Genomic DNA, 22,550 nt, shown 5'->3' with positions numbered 1-22,550 from the left:
CTTTGTGTAAAACGTTCTTACAATAAAAATTTTAGCCCAGTGGCCAGATACCTTAAGAGGGCAATGTTTTCATTGTAAAGTGATTAGAGCTTAATGGAGTCTTCTGTGAGTAAATTAGAAAAACAAAAGTGAAGAAGATCATGACCTTACATTTAATTAAACTTCTTCAGGCTGCTAATTCTTCTGTAGGTTGATTAATAAAGAGTGGTACTAGCACCCTTTCTAAAATATAAACATAGTACTCATCATGGACTAATCATACAGGATAGATAAAACAGCTTCCCTTCTTCTTAAAATAAATATTGCATTTTAAACAAAGAAAAGTATTGAGTCTAAATCTACCTCAATTTTTCCAAGATAACTGGGCCAAGAATATAAGAGCAAAATCTCTGGCTTCATCAACAGAATAATGTTCATTCTGAGCTCATCACTTATTAAGTACAAAACTTTGTGCAAACCACTTAACCTTTCTACACATCAGTTTCTAAGCTGAACAATGAACTAGTAATACTACCAACCTAATAGGATTAGTACAAGTACTAAAGGGAATAGTTCCTACATGTGCCTTGCACAAAATAAATGGTCAATAAATTTTAACTTTCATTATATTCAGGTTACACACAAAATAAATGACTTAGTAGTACAAATATCCCACTTCTACAAGTTATTAGTTTCTCTTCATGTCAATACTATATTGCCCTAAAAACAACTCAACAAATAAAAATAACAACAGAGCTAAATCTCTTTCAGGAACAGAATTATACAAATATCAAAGACAAGGACTCAATATTTAACAAGGAATCAATAATTTGAAGCTCTAAGCATATGATATTAACTGATTTTAAAGATATTTTCCATTTCCATACAGAGATTTCCACAGTCTTTCCACAAATTGTCAATATGACAATTGAGTTCAAAGTATCCTAATTTTCCTTTCTAATGTTTGAACTCATATAATTTGTTCCTAATCCCCACTTTCATTTTTTTCAGTGTTTACTTTGAAATATGAGTATAAAATATAAGAATTTATCTTCTGGGAATAGTAAGTTGAAATATGCTCCTTGAATAATATTTATTTTGCCATACTCCTGTTGTGCTTCCAATTTTTTAAAACTTTAAAAGAAAAAAAAAAGGTAATGCTTTAGTTTTTTTTTTTTTTTTAAAGGTATTTTTGTTAGCTTTGGAAGAAGTAGAAACATGGCAAAAGAATGCCTCATCTTTAGGAAAACAGCAAAAGGCAAAAACAGATCTCACTAACAGAAGCTAAATTGCACAGTGGAGTTGAGCTCCTAAGATATAATTGATTCTGCCAGGATAAAGATGGAACAGGACCAAGATATTATAATGAGAATCATTTTGTTACTAAAGAAGACTCCTTTCACAATGGGTGCACAGTTGAATCCTAGTGTGATCATTATAGGCTCATTTTCCTTGTTCATGTTCCTGTGATAAAGGCCCTGGAAGAAGCACTGGCATTTTAAATTGCTCAGTCTTGCTTGCAGACTTTTTTTTCTTTTTTTCTTTCTTTGGATTTCTCAAAAAGAAAAAAATTATTTTCCCATGTTACTAGAAGAATGCTTTGGAGACCAGCACTGTGAATGCACAGAGAACAACAGTGAAGGCAACAACAGATTATCAGAGCATTGACAAAGAAAGAGAAATTACCTGTGGACATTGGCTCCAAAGTCCCCACTCAGACATGACACACTCATTGGGACACATAAGAGAACAGGACTGGGTTTCCGGGGGAATTTCATCCTGGTTGCACAGGTTGCTATCCACTGCTCCACCTTCACCATCCACAGTATTCACACACCTGTAAAGCAAGGTCACAAGATAGCTTGATTATTTAAAACAGTGGAGAGTATATTTAAAATAGTTACGATGTATCATAGTAACTGATGATAGTTAAATATAACATAAGACCAGCACAGAAACCAAGGGGAACAAAACTTTCCTACTTTAGTCAGTCAGGCTTTGTGAGCATTAACTCAGTACAGAACCCTTTATTCATCAGGGCAAGGGAGAACAATGGAAAGACTAGAGGCAATGGTTGACCTTGGACTAAAGGCAATGGTTGACCTTGAAGAACTTTATTTTTATTTTATTTTATTTTTTTTCTCTCTTTTTTTCTTTTTTTTTAATTATACTTTAGGTTTTAGGGTACATGTGCACAATGTGCAGGTTTGTTACATATGTATCCATGTGCCATGTTGATTTCCTGCACCCATTAACTCGTCATTTAGCATTAGGTATATCTCCTAATGCTGTCTTTCAAGAGACCTACAACACATTTACTCAGGTCCAGCACTGAGTGAATATTCTTTTTATTGTAATGAATCTTGAAGGCTCTCCTTCTCTGAATAAATCCATCACTTTGTGATAGCTAGAACCTTCCTACTTCCTGTGGCTTTCTTAAACATTTCCCAAACTTCTATCTGATACCATGTAAAATATCCTAAACTTTATCCTACCCATTTTTAAAGTCATGGCAAAGTAATATGAAAAATAACTGAACAGGTATTCTTTCAGGTAACTTCTGCATTTCAGTAAAGAATTTTTCAAATCAAAAAACAAAGGGCAATGAGCAACTATTTTCATGCAGCAATTAATCACACAGCACAGATGTAGGCATCATGGGTACTTGGCCTACTCTGTGTCAGGTTTTGAGATAAGTACTGGCAATAATGACATAATCACACTATTGTTAAAGATGATGAAGATTCAATCAAATTAAAACCAAAGTGTTATACCACTATATGCTTGCCAAAATGGATTAAATTATAAAAACATGGAAAATATCAAAGCTGGCAAGAATGCAGAGCGATTGTAATTAATTCTTCTCATTCTGCTGGTGGGAGCATAATCTGTTTTGAAAACTGGTTGGCAATGTCTACTAAAGCTAAACCTATACATACTATGTAACCAAACAATCTACTTATATTTCCATAGAAATGAATATAAATGTGTAGCAAACCAAAAGCCAAAGCTGACTGAAAATGTTCATAGCAGCACTATTCATAATGAACCAAACTAGAAACAGTCCAAATGTTCAGCAAGAGTATAACCTATAAATATATTATAGTAAATGCCATAAAGTGATGAGAATGAATGAAAGAATATGAGTGACAGTCAAAAATATAATGTTGAACCAAAGAAGCTAGACACAAAAGAGTACATATGATCCCGTTCCAATGAAGTTAATGAATAGGTAATACTAATCTAGGGTGTCAGAAGTCAGAATAGTGGCTACCTTTGAGGAAATGGTTAGTGACTGATAGGGACTTAGGTAGTCTTGATAACATTTTGTTTCTTGATCTCTGGGCTGGTTACACAGTTGTGTTCACATTGTTAAAATTCATCCGGCTGTACCTCTATGATGGGGGCAATTCTCTCTATTTATATCACATCCCAAATAGAAATTAATTTTATAATTATTTTTCAAAATGATTCAATAAAGACTTTCTATGTGCACATATCTTTTGCTAGCTGTTGGGATACAAAGTTGCTATTTGTTAGTGATTCATTTAGTCAATATTTTTGATAGCTTGCTACATACTAAATCTTCGCCTGGGTGTTGGGGTACAGAACTGAAATAGAGACAGATATGATCCCTAGTGCTATAAGTATTTTGTTCTAGTGATAATGATAAAGATAAAGATGAAAATGGCAATGATGATGAAATAAATCATGCCATTTGCTGATCTAGCAATTCAGATACAATGTCAAGGTTAAGAAGTAAGCACTTTAATAACAATATGCTAAAGAGCTTTTGGTGCTCCCTAGGTCATGCTATGCTAATGAATTATCCTGCACTTTAAGAGTTTCTTTTATACACACATTAAAAATAGAAAAAGAGATCGAGACTATCCTAGCTAACATGGTGAAACCCCATCTCTACTAAAAATACAAAACATTAGCCGGGCGTGGTGGCGGGCGCCTGTAGTCCCAGCTGCTCGGATAGGCTGAGGCAGGAGAATGGCGTGAACCCAGGAGGCGGAGCTTGCAGTGAGCCGAGATCGCGCCACTGCACTCCAGCCTGGGCGACAGGGCGAGACTCCATCTCAAAATAATAATAATAATAATAATAATAATAATAATAATAATAATAATGATAAAAGAAAACTCCAGGAACATTTCAAAGTAGCCAATCACATACTGAAAAATAAAACAAGATTTATGAGCTGCTAACTCATGAAAAGTTAGACGGTATAAAAGAGGTTAGCAGAGAATGGTATAAAAAAAGTTGTAATAATGCCTTCTAATATAGGGACTTTAATTCTATGGACTTTAATAACTATGGACTTTAATTTATTCTGTGGCAAAAGTCAATAGTAGAAGGAAAATCCATGGGATAGCTTAAATGTCCTTTCCTGGATAAACTCAAAAAAAAAAAAAAAAACTGGAAATTGCTTCCCTTCCTGCCTGCACACTATCTGCTGATGTTCATTTCTTATTTCACTGAGAAAGAAGAGGGAAGACTTCTGGTTAATGAAATCCAGTGAATGTACATATTAGTCTCCATTCACTCCCAATATGCCACAAAAGCAACAGTAAAGGAATTTGTTACCAAAACAATAATAATAATAATTAATAATAATAATAATGAGGAGGGAAAGGCATTACTCCACAAGGACAGAGAATATGTGAGAGGACAAGTACAAGCAATGGAAAATAGATGGGCTCCTGGTAACTCCTTAGCGCATCTGAAAAAGCTGATACTAAACCTTCAAAGGGAAACACCAAAAATAACTCCATTTACAACACAGAACAAAGAAAAAATTCTGGAATTCATGGCACCAAGCACCTCTGGAAATGAGGATGAAAACGAGGTTTAAAAAAAACTGAAGGATTTATTGAAAGTATGTTTAAGAAGTACCCAAACCTTTAGATCCTCTCCCCTGGTCCAGACAGGTAAGTGATTGCCCATCCCCTCCCCCTGCTGGTGATTGCTGGTTTACTATTTGCAGAGGGTCACAAAAGGGTCTTTGGACTAGAGAACACCTAGTGCACTTAATGGAGACACCATCCTGTAAACAGAGTCTTAAGTAAAAGTTTACATACTGCAAAAATTACCACAAAGTTAGTGGCTTAAACCATGGAACTGTATTATCTTATAGTTCTGTAGGATGGAAATACAACTTGGGCCTCATGGGCTAACATCAGAGAGTCAGGCATCAGCAGAGCTGCACTCCTAGAGGAGAATCTCTTTCCTTGCCTTTTCCAGGTTCAGGAGCCACTTGTATTCTTTGGGTGACCCCTTCCTCCATCTCTGGAGGCAGCAACACTGCATTTCTTGGTATCTGGCTTCTGTAGTCACATCTTCCTCCCTTTCTTGTCTCCACTCTTAAAAATCCTGTGAATACATTGTTCCCATTGGACAATCTAAGAAAATCTTCCCATCATAAAGTCCTCGCCTTAATAACATCTGCCAAGTCCCTTTTGCCAAAGGTAGCATATCCATAAAGTCCAGGAATTAGGATGTGGACATCTTTAGGGGCCATCCTTCTGTCTATAACCCCAGCATTCCTGTTTCACTAGGTTTCCAGAGTACTAGCTGATATGGTTAGGCTTGGTGTCCCTACCCAAATCTCATCTTGAATTGTAATCCCCAGGTGTTCAGGGAGATATCTCATGGGAAGTGATTGGATTATGGGGGAGATTTCTCCCATGCTGTTATCCTGATAGTGAGTGAATATTCACGAGGTCTGATGGTTTTATAAATGGTAGTTTTTCCTGTGCTGACACTCACTTTCTCCTGCTGCCATGTGAGAAGGTCCAAGCTTGCTTTCCCTTCGCCTTCCACCATGATTGTAAGTTTCCTGAGGCCTCCCCAGCCATGTGGAACTGTGAGTCAACTAAATCTCTTTCTTTTATAAATTAACTAGTCTCAGGTATTTCTTTATAGCAGTGTGAAAACAGACTAATACACTGGCTGTTAGGATTCTCTATTTCACATATGATTTAATAAGAGACTTTACTGGGTGTTCTGACAATCCCGAGAGTAAAGACTTCAAAATATTTAAATTGAGGGTATTCCTGAACGAAAATGCAGTTATCCACTACATATCCTGCACCATCAATTTCCTTGCCCATCTCCCTTCAGTCATCACCTCACTTTTACTCAAATTCATTGCAAAACTGCTTTAAGGCATTGTCTATATTTGCTATCTCCACTTCCTCCCCTCCTCTCCTCCCGCCTCCCCAATTATTACCTCTTGAACTCACTTAAATCACACTTTTATTATCATTCCAGAGAAACCTCTTAGTGAGATCATCAACAAACTCCCCATTGCGAAACTCAATGGTGAATTCTTATCTCAGTAAACCAAGAAGCATTTGAAACAATTGATTACTGTATCTTCTTGAGTAATTCACTTGTCCGTCTTCTCATTTTCTTTGTTTTCCTTCTATTCCAGTTTTTTTCTTAGTCTCAATTGTAGAATCTTTCTATTCGCTCTAATCTATGAATGTTGGACTCCCCCAGCACTCAATTTCTTCTCTATAAATACTAAATGTATAAGCTAATGGTGCCCAAATTTATATTCTAAATCTTTCCTCTGAACTAGACTGTAATAGTTCAGTTGGAAAGCTACTATCACCTCAAATTTAATGTGTTCAAAAGATAATTTTGATTTTTATCTCAAACCTGCTTCTAGTGTTCCCCAACTCAAAACATTATGCCATTATTCCTAACGTTGCTCAGGCCACACCACCTAACAGTTATTTATGAGGCTTCCTTTTTTCCCCACTCTGCAATCATTTTATCAGCAAACTCTGTGTTCTACACCTTCAAAATATATTCCAAATTTGACTTTCGCATCACCTTCACTTTTACTAAATCAGTTCCAACCACTAACTTCCTTCACCTGGAATTCTGCAACAGCCTCAAAACTGTATCCCTTGCTGTTCTACACTACACTCTGAAAATACCTTCCCTATACTACATCCAATAAGGCTCTTTTCAAATGTAAATAAGAGGCCGGGCAGGGTGGCTCATGCCTGTAATCCCAGCACTTTGGGATTATATTTAGGTTTGTGCTTTATATTTAGGTTTGTGCACTATATTTAGGTTTGTGCTCAAATATTTTGCTGACCATCTTGCCAAAATAATACTCCTGATAACTCCAACCCAGTTTTGTTTTTCTTTTTTGGCATTTTATAGCAAAGACATTTTATTGAATATTAATTTATGTGTTCATTTTTTCTCTACTGCTATAATAATCATCAGATTATCTCTACTGCTGTTATATTACATCAGACCAATCAGATTGAATTTTTACGTAACAAAGTTGTGAGTTGTTTTTCAGTTGCTGTGGGTCCCTTACACTAAAGGTTATGAAACCCAATGGGCATGCCCAGATGAACTAAGCACCAGTGGAATGTAAGTACTCAGAAGAGGGACTGAATTAAGAGGTGGATACTGCATGGCAGGACGTAGGATCAATCAGATCAAGTCCCTGGCATCACCCCATAGGAGGATCCACTCAAATCATGTCTCTCAGCATCACCTTATTGTAAGATCCAATCAGATCATAACTTGTTATTTATGCTTATAAAACATGACCCAACCCCCAGCTCAGGGAGGCAGATTTGAGCATTTCCTCCTATTTCCTTGTCAACAGACTTACAATAAACTTTTCTTGCTGCAAAAACCTGGAGCTTCAGCGTTTGGCTTTCCACTGCATGTGAGCAAATGGACCAAATTCGACTCAGTGACCTTATATTGTCAATTCTTCGAGGACAAAAATGTTATTCACTATTTTATCTGAAGTGCTTAGAACCATATCTGATACATAGAAGGCAAATATTCACAGAAATTTTTTGATTTAATAATTGATTCTAGTCATGGATAAATCATGAAGATGCCCTACAGTTGGAAGGTTTTAAGAAAGAGAACAGATGAGCTATTCCATTCATTATAAGACTTTAAGGTCAATAAGTTTAGAATGCAAGGTAACTGGAAGATCTGCCTCACATACTTAAAAGTAATTGTGTACATACAGCATGGTTCATTGTGAGTATGTATGCTTTCTAGGGCTACCTCAGTGGGTTGGATGGGTTCCCCAAATTTCATGTATCGAAAACTTAATCTCCCAAATGTGTATGTTGATTAGATGGAGCCATTGGGACATAATCAGGATTAGATTAAGTCATCAGAGTGGAGCCACCATGATGAGACTGGTGGCTTTATAAGAAGAGAAAGACCCGAGCTAACATGTAGGCTTTTGCCTTCTCTCCATGTGATGCCCTCCACTTCATTTTGACACAGTACAAAAAGCCCTCGCCAGAAGCTTCCACCAAGTGAGAAGGACATAAATTTTAGGGGACTGGGGCAGAATGACATGGTTTGAATATGTCACTGTAAAATTCATGTGTTGAAAATGTAATTGCCAATGTAATAGTACTAAGATGTGAGGCCTTTAAAATGCAATTGAGTCTTGAAGGAGGAACCCTTATGAATGTCGTTATTCTAGTGTTGAGTTCTTATGCAAGTGAGTTTGTTCTCGTGGGAGCTGATTGTTGCAAAAGCAAGCTTGGCTTATTCTTGTGGTCTCATTCTCACATGCTTGCTTGTCCTTCTACTTTCCCACCATGTTATGAAAGAGTACTAAAACCCTTGCCAGAAGCTGCTGCCATGTCCTTGGAATTCCCAGCCTCCAGAGCCATGAGCCAAATAAATTCCTTTTCTTTATAAATTGCTAAGTCTCAGGTATTCTGTCATAGCAAAATAAAAACAGCTGAAACAGCTACCATAATAAAATACCACAGACTGGGTCACTTAAATGACAGAAATTTATTTTCTCATAATTCTGGAGACTACAAGTCTGAGATCAAGGTGTAATCTGGATTTTTTTTCTCCTGAGGCCTCTCTCCTTGGTTTATAGATGGGCATCTTCTCCCTGTCTTCACATGGTCTTTCCTTTATGTGTCTGTGTCCTAGTCTTCTCTTCTTATAAGGCCACCAGTTAGTACGGATTAGGGCCCATACCAATAACCTCGTTTTACCTTAATTACTTCTTTAAAGATCCTATTTGTTTCCAAATGGTCACATTCTGAGCTACTGACGGTTATAACTTAGACATATGGATATTTTTGTGGGGAAGGAGTTGGAAAATATACAATTCATCCTATCGTAGAGTAATGCTTGGTAGTTATACTGTTTGTATTATAGCAGGCTTTGTAGGTTTAAGCTGAGGCATATGACTGAAAGGCCTTCTTGTTCAAGTGTGTTTTCCTCAATCAACCTTCCACAATTCTGTCCATAGCAATTTATTCTCCTAAAGCTTTTCTTTTTCTCTTGAGATTTTCCTTGAATATTTCTAAGAGGCCTGAATTGGATACAAGTAGGAGATGCCACAGCTCATTTACATACTACTTTACAAGCTAGGTTGGTCGATCATTTTTCAAAACCATGAGAGAATAAGACATAGGAGGCAGAAATTTTGAAAAGAAAAAGGCAAAAGCTCCAAATTTGCAACAGCCTGAACATCTGAGTTCCCAGAAGAAATGGCAATGAACAAAGGGAAGAAAGATAATTTGTCTATTAGCCATTTGCTTGAGCTGGTGAGGAGAAGCAACTTTCTAATTTTTGCCAGCAGCTCTTCCTTTCAACATGACTACCAGTGATTTTGCAACATTGATACTGTCATAAATAATGAGTATGTACTGAATTACTGAATAAAGTACGTTTCACAGATGTTGAATAACAATCAATGACATAACTAGGCTCTGCCTTGCAACTGACTTCCAACAGTTAACTCAATAGGCAGCTACCTGATTTGGACACTGACTGTGCATTTGAAACACAGCTTCCTAAATCTGACAAAATAATACACTATGCATGTGCAATAGTTAACTAAGTTATGCTTCTTATTTATTTTACATACTAATCATTATGTATAAATATTGTAACTTTTGCTGTTTTAATTGTATAATGTTCATTGCCATTATCCTCAGTTGGTAAGGACATTGTTCTTCTTTCTTTTAAAATCATTTCAAAATGGACCATCTTGACAAACTCGGGTCATGTATTTCCTTTGGTAAACACTGCTGTATTTCTAAACCAAAAACTTTAAGCCAGTTTCCTCAGTAAATAATCTAGCATTCACTAAGTTCTCTCAGAGATGTGTTGCTCTTATATTAACATGTATTGCTATCGTTCATAGGTATTCTCAGACTTTAGTTTCCAAGGCTAATTGTGGGGTTTAAATTAACCTTTTTAATTATCAACATCCAAAATTAAGAAAATGTTCATCAACTATACTAACCATAATGCAAAAAAGAGAAATGGCAACACAGTCAGAATCTCCTAATTTGTTAAGAATAATGGCCAAGAATCAGTGGAGTGACACTAGCCTGCTCCATGCAGGTGGTTCTCGCACCAATGTCATTTGCAAGATATGCTAAAGGATTGTGGCTGCACTGCAGAGGAAACCACACTATACACATGGCAGGTCAGGATTCACATATTTCAATGAATATTTCAAAGATGAGCAAAAACCAGAGTATATGTTATGAAAATCAGAGTGTACTTGGATAAACATCACTGTTGTTTTTATAAAAAATGTATAAGTTCCACTTCCCCCTATTTCCCAAATCTCTCCATTTTCACAAACCTGATTTTCCTAGATTGTGTTCCTCCTCCACAGCGCAGGGACCTCAGCTCATTGTTGATTTTGCATGAAGACCAGTGTTCTACAACCCAGGAATACTGATTGCACTCATTGTAACATGGGACTGCCTCATGTACCTGTCAAGAACAGGAAAGAAAAAAAAGTTATGTGGAACTATCCAACTTATAGAAAAATAGTCTATCTTTTAGTAATGCTTGCTGAACATAACCCAAGAAACTGCACTCTGGCCCAAACAGCCAAATTACTTTCCCAAAAAAGCAAGACAGATTTGGCTTCTCTGAATTTACTGACTTGCCTAAAGAAGCATACAGGGGAAATCAACTAAAATATGATGGCATGCTTTCACAGAAGAGAACAAAGGACGGTCATTTCCTAGTGCCAAGAATAGGAATTCCATTATCATTTCATTTCCTCTGAGAGCTCACACAGCATCTATTAGATGGTCCAGCTCTCAATTATATGTATATTGTATTCTCAGATGTACTTTAACACGTCAATTGAAACAAACATATATAAGGAAAATTATTCTTGAATATAAGGAGTTCTTACAATGCATAAGAAAAGTGGTATTATTTGCACCGGAAATTTCTTTTTATGCCCCCAAGTGATCAATGCTAACAGGCAATCATTTAGCCTCCTGGGTATTGTGGCTTCATATAAATTTAGCTATATGTAGGATGTTTTCAGAGTGTAGCTAAAACAGATACACACATACACACACACACACACACACACCCTCCAAGAGAAATACTGCTAAACTGTGGCTCTGCATGATTACTGACTATGAATATTTACAATTTTATGGTGAAAACAATGAGTACAGTAAATGAATTCTTAGGTTACTTCCTATGCATTTGTTTGTAGTGATTTTTTTTTTTTAACTGAAATTGTATCCCAGGGGGCAGCCAATTGAGTTTGTCTGCCTCTTTGTGGCTGCATTTCAATTGCATTGCTCCTTTATATGGGGAACAGTGCTCTTTCTAGGTAAGAAAAAGAACACTGTTGCATTGCATGATCACAAAGATGGCTCAATTACAGGCATGCTTACAAAGAATGGTTCCACTGTCACCAGTGTAGTTAATTCATGCTTTTCCTTTTAAATAATAATTTAAGTCTCAATCCTTTCCTCCTCTTGCCTTTCTAATTCCATAAAATTGTAAATGATAACTAGGTTGCACTATCCAAACAGAACCATTGCTTGTATGTTTTTACTAAATGCAAAGGAAGGCACTATGTAATAGGATAATCAAAAAACAAGACTGGAGCACTGTCAGCATGTTAGGTAAAAATCAAATGAGAAAAAGTGATTTGCAAGACTACCTCTGAAGAATCACAAATAATGTCAGAAACTATTTTTAACCATCTGGTTCTACTTGGCTCTCTCACTTAGAACTCACAAGAAGATAAACCACAAAGTAACAAATATGTGAGGACAAAATGAAAGGAGATGGGAAAATAGAAGTGGAAATGGATGTGTGGAAAGAAAGGAATTAAGTAATAAAATAATCACATTTCATGCTGTGAATGCTGGCAAGAATGGAATGAAAGGGTCAGAAGCAGTTCCTATATTAGAATAAGGGGGTGGTATCTTATATCTAAGAAGTCTTTCCCATAACAGTCATAGGATAGTAGATGTAAGAGAATAATCTATAAAAATGAAGAGATAGGACCCCAACCAAACAGATACAAAGAAATTGAGCTGATGACAGCTGAGGGTTTAGCTGATCTGACTGCATCACGACAACGATGCTTTCACTGAATTTATGGTTTCATTCTCTGAACCCTTTAATATCTGTTAATTTAAACAAAGCTTTTGGGATTTCCCCAGAGATAGAAGGCAGCACCTCTGCCAAAGTGCTTTGTACAAACAGGGGTGGATGAAAAACTTACTTTGAAAAGTAATTTATCCTATATTTCGTGCATGAATTTAAGAGCAAATGGTTGAGATAAACTCTCTGAAATGAAAGGATTTTTTCTAAAGCTATCAATACTAAGTAGAACTTAGATTTTCACCTTCCCTCCCATATAAAGCCCCAAGGTCAAGCCAAAAATGAAAAACTGTTTGTTTAGTTGCATGTACCTTTGGTATAAACATTTTACCACTTGATTGTATATTGGTTTCTTGCTTATATTCTTTATGCTCCAGTTGTCTGCACCTGCAGCAGGATAGCTATCTGCAATGTCAAGCTATTGGAAGACAGGGAGAATGTCTGTATAGGAAGATGTGGAGATACCTTCTTGAGTAATAGCATTTAAACAGCACCTCTTAAACAAGATTCTCCATTCTCACGGAATTACTAGAAAATATTCCCCATATGTGTCTATCATTTAAGAATTGTTCATGGTGTTCGTTTTAGCCGACAAATCCTTACCCTCTTGCTTTAAAGCCCAAGTTAACCCCATCACAACACAAGGCACTTCCTCTGACCCCAGTTAGTGTTTCTTTGGGATGCAGTGACAGTCCCAGCTTTAAGCCAGATAATAAAGCCAGAGTGCACATGTTTGGGGCTGGGCAGTGGTGTTGTTAGGGACACATGATGGGCTGCTAGGGGAGCAAACACTCAAAAAAGTCAGCACCTGGACTCCTTTGTGCATCTTTCAGCCTTTATATATATATAAAGTATATATATACACACATATATATAAAGTATATATATATATACACATATATATATAAAGTATATATATACACACATATATATAAAGTATATATATACACACATATATATAAAGTATATATATACACATATATAAAGTATATATATACACATATATAAAGTATATATATATACACATATATATAAAGTATATATATATACACATACATACATATATATTTTTATTATACTTTAAGTTCTAGGGTACTATAAGTTCTAGGGTACATATATTTTATTATACTTCAAGTTCTAGGGTACATGTGCACAATGTGCAGGTTTGTTACATATGTATACATGTGCCATGTAGGTGTGCTGCACCCATTAACTTGTCATTTACATTAGGTATATGTCCTAATGCTATCCCTCTCCCTTCCACCCACCCCACGACAGGCCCCAGTGTGTGATGTTCCCCTTCCTGTGTCCAAGTGTTCTCATTGTTCAATTCCCACCTATGAGTGAGAAAATGCAGTGTTTGGTTTCTTCTCCTTGAGATAGTTTGCTGAGAATGATGGTTTCCAGCTTCATCCATGTCCCTACAAAGGACATGAACTCATCATATTTTATGGCTGCATAGTATTCCATGGTGTACATGTGTGACATTTTTTTAATCCAGTCTATCATTGTTGGACATTTGGGTTGGTTCCAAGTCTTTGCTATTGTGAGTAGTGCTGCAATAAACATACGTGTGCATGTGTCTTTATAGCAGCATGATTTATAATCCTTTGGGTATATACCCAGCAATGGGATGGCTGGGTCAAATGGTATGTCTAGTTCTAGATCCCTGAGGAATCACCACACTGACGTCCACAATGGTTGAACTAGTTTACAGTCCCACCAAGAGTGTAAAAGTGTTCCTATTTCTCCACATCCTCTCCAGCACCTGTTGTGTCCTGACTTTTTAATGATCGCCATTCTAAATGGTGTGAGATGATATCTCATTGTGGTTTTGATTTGCATTTCTCTGATGGCCAGTGATGATGAGCATTTTTTCATGTGTCTGCTGGCTGGATAAATGTCTTCTTTTAAGAATTGTCTGTTCATATCCTTTGCCCACTTGTTGATGGGGCTGTTTTTTTTTTTTGTTTTTTTTTTTCCTGTAAATTTGTTTGAGTTCTTTGTAGATTCTGGATACCAGCCCATTGTCAGATAACTAGATTGCAAAAATTTTCTCCCATTCTGTAGGTTGCATGTTCAATCGGATGGTAGTTTCTTTTGCTGTGCAGAAGCTCTTTAGTGTAATTAGATCCCATTTGTCAAGTTTGGCTTTTGTTGCCATTGCTTTTGGCATTTTAGACATGAAGTCCTTGCCCATGCCTATGTCCTGAATGGTATTGCCTAGGTTTTCTTCTAGGGTTTTCATGGTTTTAGGTCTAACATTTAAGTCATTAGTCCATCTTGAATTAATTTTTGTATAAGGTGTAAGGAAGGGATCCAGTTTCAGCTTTCTACATATGGCTAGGCAGTTTTCCCAGCACCAGTTGTTAAATAGGGAATCCTTTCCCCATTTCTTGTTTTTGTCAGGTTTGTCAAAAATCAGATAGTTGTAGATGTGTGGTATTATTTCTGAGGGCTCTGTTCTGTTCCATTTGTCTATATCTCTGTTTTGGTACCAGTACCATGCTGTTTTGGTTACTGTAGCCTTGTAGTATAGTTTGAAGTCAGGTAGCATGATGCCTCCAGCTTTGTTCTTTTGGCTTAGGATTGACTTGGCGATGAGGGCTCTTTTTTGGTTCCATATGAACTTTAAAGTAGTTTTTTCCAATTCTGTGAAGAAAGCCATTGGTAGCTTGATGGGGATGGCATTGAATCTATAAATTACCTTGGGCAGTATGGCCATTTTCAAGATATTGATTCTTCCTATCCATGAGCATGGAATGTTATTCCATTTGTTTGTGTCCTCTTTCATTTCATTGAGCAGTGGTTTGTAGTTCTCCTTGAAGAGGTCCTTCACATCCCTTGTAAGTTGGACTCCTAGATATTTTATTCTCTGAAGCAATTGTGAACGGGAGTTCACTCATGATTTGGCTCTCTGTTTGTCTGTTATTGGTGTATAAGAATGCTTGTGATTTTTGCACATTGATTTTGTATCCTGAGACTTTGCTGGAGTTGCTAATCAGCTTAAGGAGATTTTGGCTGAGATGATGGGGTTTTCTAGATATACAATCACGTCATCTGCAAACAGGGACAATTTGACTTCCTCTTTTCCTAATTGAATACCCTTTATTTCTTTCTCCTGCCTGATTGCTCTGGCCAGAACTTCCAACACTATGTTGAATAGGAGTGGTGCGAGAGGACATCCCTGTCTTGTGCCCGTTTTCAAAGGGAATGCTTCCAGTTTTTGCCCATTCGGTATGATATTGGCTGTGGCTTTGTCATAAATAGCTCTTAGTATTTTGAGATATGTCCCATCAATATCTAGTTTATTGAGAATTTTTAGCATGAAGGGCTGCTGAATTATGTTGAAGGCCTTTTCTGCATCTATTGAGATAATCATGTGGTTTTTGTCTTTGTTTCTGTTTACATGCTGGATTATGTTTATTGATTTGCATATGTTGAACCAGCCTTGCATCCCAGGGATAAAGCCCACTTGATCATGGTGGATAAGCTTTTTGATGTGCTGCTGGATTGGGTTTGCCAGTATTTTATTGAGGATTTTTGCACCAATGTTCATCAGGGATATTGGTCTAAAATTCTCCTTTTTGTTGTGTTTCTGCCAGGCTTTGGTATCAGGATGATGCTGGCCTCATAAAATGAGTTAGGGAGGATTCCCTCTTTTTCTATTGATTGGAATAGTTTCAGAAGGAATGGTGCCAGCTCCTCCTTGTACCTCTGGTAGAATTCGGCTGTGAATCCATCAGGTCCTGGACTTTTTGTGGTTGGTAAGCTATTAATTATTGCCTCAATTTTGGAGCCTGTTATTGGTCTATTGAGGGATTCAATTTCTTCCTGGTTTAGACTTGGGAGGGTGTATGTGTCCAGGAATTTATCCATTTCTTCTAGATTTCCTAGTTTATTTGCATAGAGGTGTTTATAGTATTCTCTGATGGTAGTTTGTATTTCTGTGGGATTGGTGGTGATATCCCCTTTATCATTTTTTATTGCATCTATTTTATTCTTCTCTCTTTTCTTCTTTATTAGTCTTGCTAGCAGTCTATCAATTTTGTTGATCTTTTCAAAAAATCAGCTCCTGGATTCATTGATTTTTTGAAGGGTTTTTGGTGTCTCTATGTCCTTCAGTTCTGCTCTGATCTTAGTTATTTCTTGCCTTCTGCTAGCTTTTGAATGTGTTTGCTCTTGCTTCTCTAGTTCTTTTAATTGTGACGTTAGGGTGTCAATTTTAAATCTTTCCTGCTTTCTCTTGTGGGCATTTAGTGCTATAAATTTCCCACTACACACTGCTTTAAATGTGTCCCAGAGATTCTGGTATGTTGTGTCTTTGTTCTCGCTGGTTTCAAAGAACATCTTTATTTCTGCCTTCATTGTGTTATGCACCCGGTATTCATTCAGGAGTAGGTTGTTCAGTTTCCAGGAGCAGGTTGTTCAGTATCCATGTAGTTGAGTGGTTTTGAGTGAGTTTCTTAATCCTGAGTTCTAGTTTGATTGCACTGTGGTCTGAGAGACAGTTTGTTATAATTTCTGTTCTTTTACATTTGCTGAGGAGTGCTTCACTTCCAACTATGTGGTCAATTTATGAATACGTGCGGTGTGGTTCTGAGAAGAATGTATATTCTGTTGATTTGGGGTGGAGAGTTCTGTAGATGTCTATTCATCTGCTTGGTGCAGAGCTGAATTCAATTCCTGGATATCCTTGTAAACTTTCTGTCTCATTGATCTGTCTAAAGTTGACAGTGGGGTGCTAAAGTCTCCCATTATTATTGTGTAGGAGTCTAAGTCTCTTTGTAGGTCTCTAAGGACTTGCTTAATGAATCTGGGTGCTCCTGTATTGGGTTCATATATATTTAGGATAGTTGGCTCTCCTTGTTGAATTGATCCCTTTACCATTATGTAATGGCCTTCTTTGTCTCTTTTGATCTTTGTTGGTTTAAAGACTGTTTTATCAGAGACTAGGATTGCAACCCCTGCCTTTGTTTGTTTTCCTTTTGCTTGATAGATCTTCCTCCATCCCTTTATTTTGAGCCTATGTGTGTCTCTGCACGTGAGATGGGTCTCCTGAATACAGCACACTGATGGGTCTTGACTCTTTATCCAATTTGCCAGTCTGTGTCTTTTAATTGGAGCATTTAGCCCATTTACATTTAAGGTTAATATTGTTATGTGTGAATTTGATCCTGTCATGATGTTAGCTGGTTATTTTGCTCATTAGTTGATGCAGTTTCTTCCCAGCATTGATGGTCTTTACAATTTGGCATGTTTTTGCAGTGGCTGGTACCATTGGTTCCTTTCCATGTTTAGTGCTTTCTTCAGGAGCTCTCGTAGGGCAGGCCTGGTGGTGATAAAATCTCTCAGCATTTGCTTGTCTGTAAAGGATTTTATTTCTCATTCACTTAGGAAGCTTAGTTTGGCTGCAAATGAAATTCTGGGTTGAAAATTCTTTTCTTTAAGAATGTTGAATATTGGTCCCCACTCTCTCCTGGCTTGTAGAGTTTCTGCCGAGAGATCAGCTGTTAGTCTGATTTGCTTCCCTTTGTGGGTAACCCGAGCTTTCTCTCTGGCTGCCCTTAACATTTTTTGCTTCATTTCAGCTTTGGTGAATCTGACAATTATGTGTCTGGGAGTTGCTCTTCTCAAGGAGTATCTTTGTGGCATTCTCTGTATTTCCTGAATTTGAATGTTGGCCTGCCTTGCTAGGTTGGGGAAGTTCTCCTGGATAATATCCTGCAGAATGTTTTCCAACTTGGATCCATTCTCCCTGTCACTTTCAGATACACCAATCGGACATAGATTTGGTATTTTCACATATTCTCATATTTCTTGGAGGCTTTGTTCGTTTCTTTTTACTCTTGTTTCTCTAAACTTCTCTTCTTGCTTCATTTCATTCATTTGATCTTCAATCACTGATACCCTTTCTTCCACTTGATCGAATCGGCTACTGAAGCTTGTGCATTCGTTACGTAGTTCTCGTGCCATGGTTTTCAGCTCCATCAGGTCCTTTAAGGACTTCTCTACATTGGTTATTCTAGCTAGCCATTCGTCTAGTCTTTTTTCAAGGTTTTTAACTTCTTTGCGATGGGTTCAAACTTCTTCCTTTAGCTCCAAGAAGTTTAATTGTCTGAAGCCTTCGTCTCTCAACTCGTTAAAGTCATTCTCCATCCAGCTTTGTTCCGTTGCTGGTGAGGAGCTGTCTTCCTTTGGAGGAGGAGAGGCCCTCTGATTTTTAGAATTTTCAGTTTTTCTGTTCTGCTGTTTCCCCATCTTTGTGGTTTTATCTACCTTTGGTCTTTGATGATGGTGATGTACAGATAGGGTTTTGGTGTGGATGTCCTTTCTGTTTGTTAATTTTCTTTTTAACAGTCAGGACCCTCAGCTGCAGGTCTGTTGGAGTTTGCTGGAGGTCCACTCCAGACCCTATTTGCCTGGGTATCAGCAGTAGATGGGTGATTTCTGCATTTCCAACTGAGGTACCAGGTTCATCTCACTGGGGCATGTCAGACAGTGGGTGCCGGATAGTGGGTGCAGCACACTGAATGTGAGCTGAAGCAGGGTAAGTCATCACCTCACCTGGGAAGCAAAGGGGTCAGGGAATTCCCTTTCATAGCCAAACAAATCTGTGACAGAAGGCACCTGGAAAATTGGGTTACTCCCACCCTAATACCGCGCTTTTCCAATGGTCTTAGTAAACAGCACACCAAATTATATCCCGACCCTGGTTTGGTGGGTCATGTTGCCGAACAGCTAATGTTGCTGTCTAATCGTTCCCCTGGAGGTTTCATCTCAGAGGGGTACCTGGCCGTGTGAGGTGTCAGTCTGCCCCTACTGGGGAATGCCTCCCAGATAGGCTACTCGGGGGTCAGGGACCCACTTGAGGAGGCAGTCTGTCCATTCTCAGATCTCAAACTTGATGCTGGGAGAACCACTACTCTCTTCAAAGCTGTCAGACAGGGACATTTAAGTCTGCAGAGGTTTCTGTTGCCTTTTGTTGGGCTATGCCCTGCCCCTAGAGGTGGAGTCTACAGAGGCAGGCAGGCCTCCTTGAACTGCAGTGGGCTCCACCCAGTTCGAGCTTCCCAGCCACTTTGTTTACCTACTCAAGCCTCAGCAATGGCGGGCGCCCCTCCCCCAGCCTCGCTGTTGCCTTGCAGTTTGATCTGAGACTGCTGTGCTAGCAATGAGCAGGGCTCCCTGGTCATGGGACCCTCCAAACCAGGGTCGGGATATAATTTGGTGTGCTGTTTACTAAGACCATTGGAAAAGTGCAGTATTAGGGTGAGAGTAACCCAATTTTCCAGGTGCCTTCTGTCACAGATTTGTTTGGCTATGAAAGGGAATTCCCTGACCCCTTGTGCTTCCCAGGTGAGGTGATGCCTTACCCTGCTTCAGCTCATGCTCAGTGCACTGCACCCACTGTCCTGCACCCACTGTCTGACATGCCCCAGTGAGATGAACCTGGTACCTCAGTTGGAAATGCAGAAATCACCCATCTTCTGCATCACTCACACTGGGAGCTGTAGACTAGAGCTGTTCCTATTCGGCCATCTTGGAACCGCCTCCGCTCTTTTAGCCTTTCATGACTTTAGCTCTTTAACTCACCTTAGTCCCAAAAACTATATGTCTGCTTCATACCTGAAATAATACTGAGTGAATATGCTCAGAGAGACACAGTTTGACCTCTCCATGCATACATATGCTTCTAGTCATAACCAAATTTATACTTGAACTGTCAGCATTTGTTTAAGTGTTTACTGGGGAAAAAATTTGTGTCTTCTGTAGGGAGAGGGTGTGTTTTCATGATGCATATTTTTCACAAGACATAAGGTGAAGGGGAAGCTATTAATAAATATTGGTTGAATTGAAACTAATTATTGAAGGGACACAGGTTGCTAAATGCCCCTCACTTAATTCTCTAGAGAAAACAGTTCCATTCCATGAAATGAGTAAGGGATATTTTAGAAAGCACAAAGGATGATTAGAAGGAACAAAAATAAAAATCTTTTCTTTCCATTATGGAACTTCGGTGAAGAATGGCAATCTCACTATGTCATTGAAAGGTATCAGTTGATGATTTTCTTGTTGAAAAAAAAAAAGAAGCTATCTTTTAAGAATCGTGAAAAATGTCTCCTTAAAGCCTTTGTCCAACAGGCAAGGAATCTTATCTAGAGGACCAAAAACACCCAGAAAAGACAAAAAAGCAGCAGGGCATTCAAGAATAAAAATTACCCAGATGCCCAATTCCTTCTCCTGTCAGTCTTTTATGCTCTGCCTATTTTACATTGCTGTTTAGTTGGTGCTTATTATAGTTTTATAATGGAAATGTGTTGCTGCATGGACTTTATCAGGGAATCATACGAAAATATTCTAAGGGAGAGAAATGAGTCATGGGAAAGTTAAATGAAATCCATTTCTGAATGGCACAAATTAGGGAAAAAATAACAAGGTTTAATAGGGCCATATACGCTAAAAAAAAATGCAACTGAAAAGTCCAAATCCTCTGAGAGAGGCAACATTTCATTCTCCTAGTAATGAGTCCTATTTGTTATTTCTTCATGGGGGAATTGTGTTTTTATAATTTTGCCAGTTCCATAGTCATATCATAAACTCATTCATTGAGTCAGTCTTTTAATATTTACTAAATAAGCCTCCATTCATTGTAATTGATCAATTTAACTAAGTACTGCTTTCTGATACTGCTTCTGTAGCTACAGACTGACTTCCCTGCTGTAAACTTGGAAGTCGGGTCTTACTGGGGCTTGGTGGAAGTCATTCTTGTATGTCAGAGCTGTAGGGTTCAAGGGCTCAAATAAAACAAATAATCCTTTAACAACTACCACATTAAAAAAATAGAAAATTTACAGCTTCTGCCTTTCTGTAGCAATAAACCTTGCTCTAGTGAAGCTGCAAGTCAAGACCCAGGTAGACGCCTTCAATTTTGAGACCTCCATGCTGGGCACTGTGTCAACTCAACAAAACCCGGAAACCAGTTCAAAGGCCCATCTGGGACCAGAGATCCTGGCAAGTCATATTCAATGTCAATTTCATTGGAACGTTATGGGAAATGGTCTCTAGGAACACTGAGATCAATAAAGCACTATGAGATTGCTTCTTCTCCAAATGTTGTGAGCTCTTTCCCTAAGCTGTCCAATTTTGCCTCTCATCAGGCCTAGGATCCCCATCCCCTAATTCAATGAACTTACTCCTAGCCATTCTATAGGTGTCCAGGCTTTCTCTCTTTTCTCATTCATGGCTCACACCTTCCCCTCAGATGGGTTCTCTGGGCTATACTCTCCTCCAATTTACCACATTCTGACCCTTTTCTTATTCAATCAGCAACTAAGTTATGCTTTCCTCCATTCTGATTGGTCTGACTGACTGGAAAGGATCACATTTACACAAAGAAGTTGTGCTTCCATTTTTATCAACCATGCATTCATATCTGTTTGTGTACAATGTAATGCGTGCAATGCTAAGTTTTAGTCCTAACACAACCATACCCACAAGCTGTACAAATATGCCCATTAATAGTATCTGGTCAGCAGTGATACCACAATAATACTATGTAGAACTTTATAGCTTATGTAAGGTATTCTGTGTCTTAAATCTTGGTCATCACACTCATTGGAGTTAGACAAGGTTGGTATGATCCTTACTAACAGGAAAAAAATAATAACTGAAATTTGAGGGAAGTTAATGCCCGCACTCACACTGAGATGGTGAGATGCCAATTCTGGAGGGGCCAGTGGTGCACAGGCTCTGCCTGTTTAGTTTGTTCAGGCACATCACTATCCTCCAAGAGATACTGAGCACCTTTTCAATGAACATAATTCTAACAGTTCTAAATTCCTGCAAAAGGAAAGCCAGAAACAGAATTTTCAAAGTTGCCTATAAATTAGATGATGCCTGTTACTTTATATAGAAAAAAAAGCCACAAAAGCAATTTATTCTTAGTCTTTGGGTAAGGAGATGCATTCGACAATTTCAAAAAGTCAAAAAGTCTTTCAGTAAACTACCTTTCATGTTTAAAGCAAGAGCAGGCCTATGTCTTTTGGAAGGTTGCAATTATTTGTGGGAAGATGGTGGGTTAGGAAATTTCCAGAGACATTTTTGAATTGGTATCTGCAGGAAAACTATTATGCCTGTCACG

The 22,550-nt window shown here is 38.0% G+C and overlaps 1 protein-coding gene across 1 annotated transcript in view; it reads right to left on the bottom strand.

Annotated features, from left to right (window-relative positions):
• Positions 1–22,550, bottom strand: part of THSD7B (thrombospondin type 1 domain containing 7B) — a 1,279,053-nt gene that overhangs the window by 109,273 nt on the left and 1,147,230 nt on the right. Inside the window, exons 22-23 of the mRNA XM_063631314.1 lie at positions 10,620–10,753; positions 1,666–1,816 (exon numbers count right to left, since the gene is read on the bottom strand). Of these exons, the coding sequence (XP_063487384.1) occupies positions 1,666–1,816; positions 10,620–10,753 (285 nt within the window). The remainder of the gene's footprint in view (positions 1–1,665; positions 1,817–10,619; positions 10,754–22,550) is intronic.

Source organism: Symphalangus syndactylus, chromosome 22, assembly GCF_028878055.3.
Source record: "Symphalangus syndactylus isolate Jambi chromosome 22, NHGRI_mSymSyn1-v2.1_pri, whole genome shotgun sequence".
NCBI classification, from domain to species: Eukaryota; Metazoa; Chordata; class Mammalia; order Primates; family Hylobatidae; genus Symphalangus; species Symphalangus syndactylus.
This window is presented reverse-complemented; position numbering and strand designations above follow the sequence as displayed.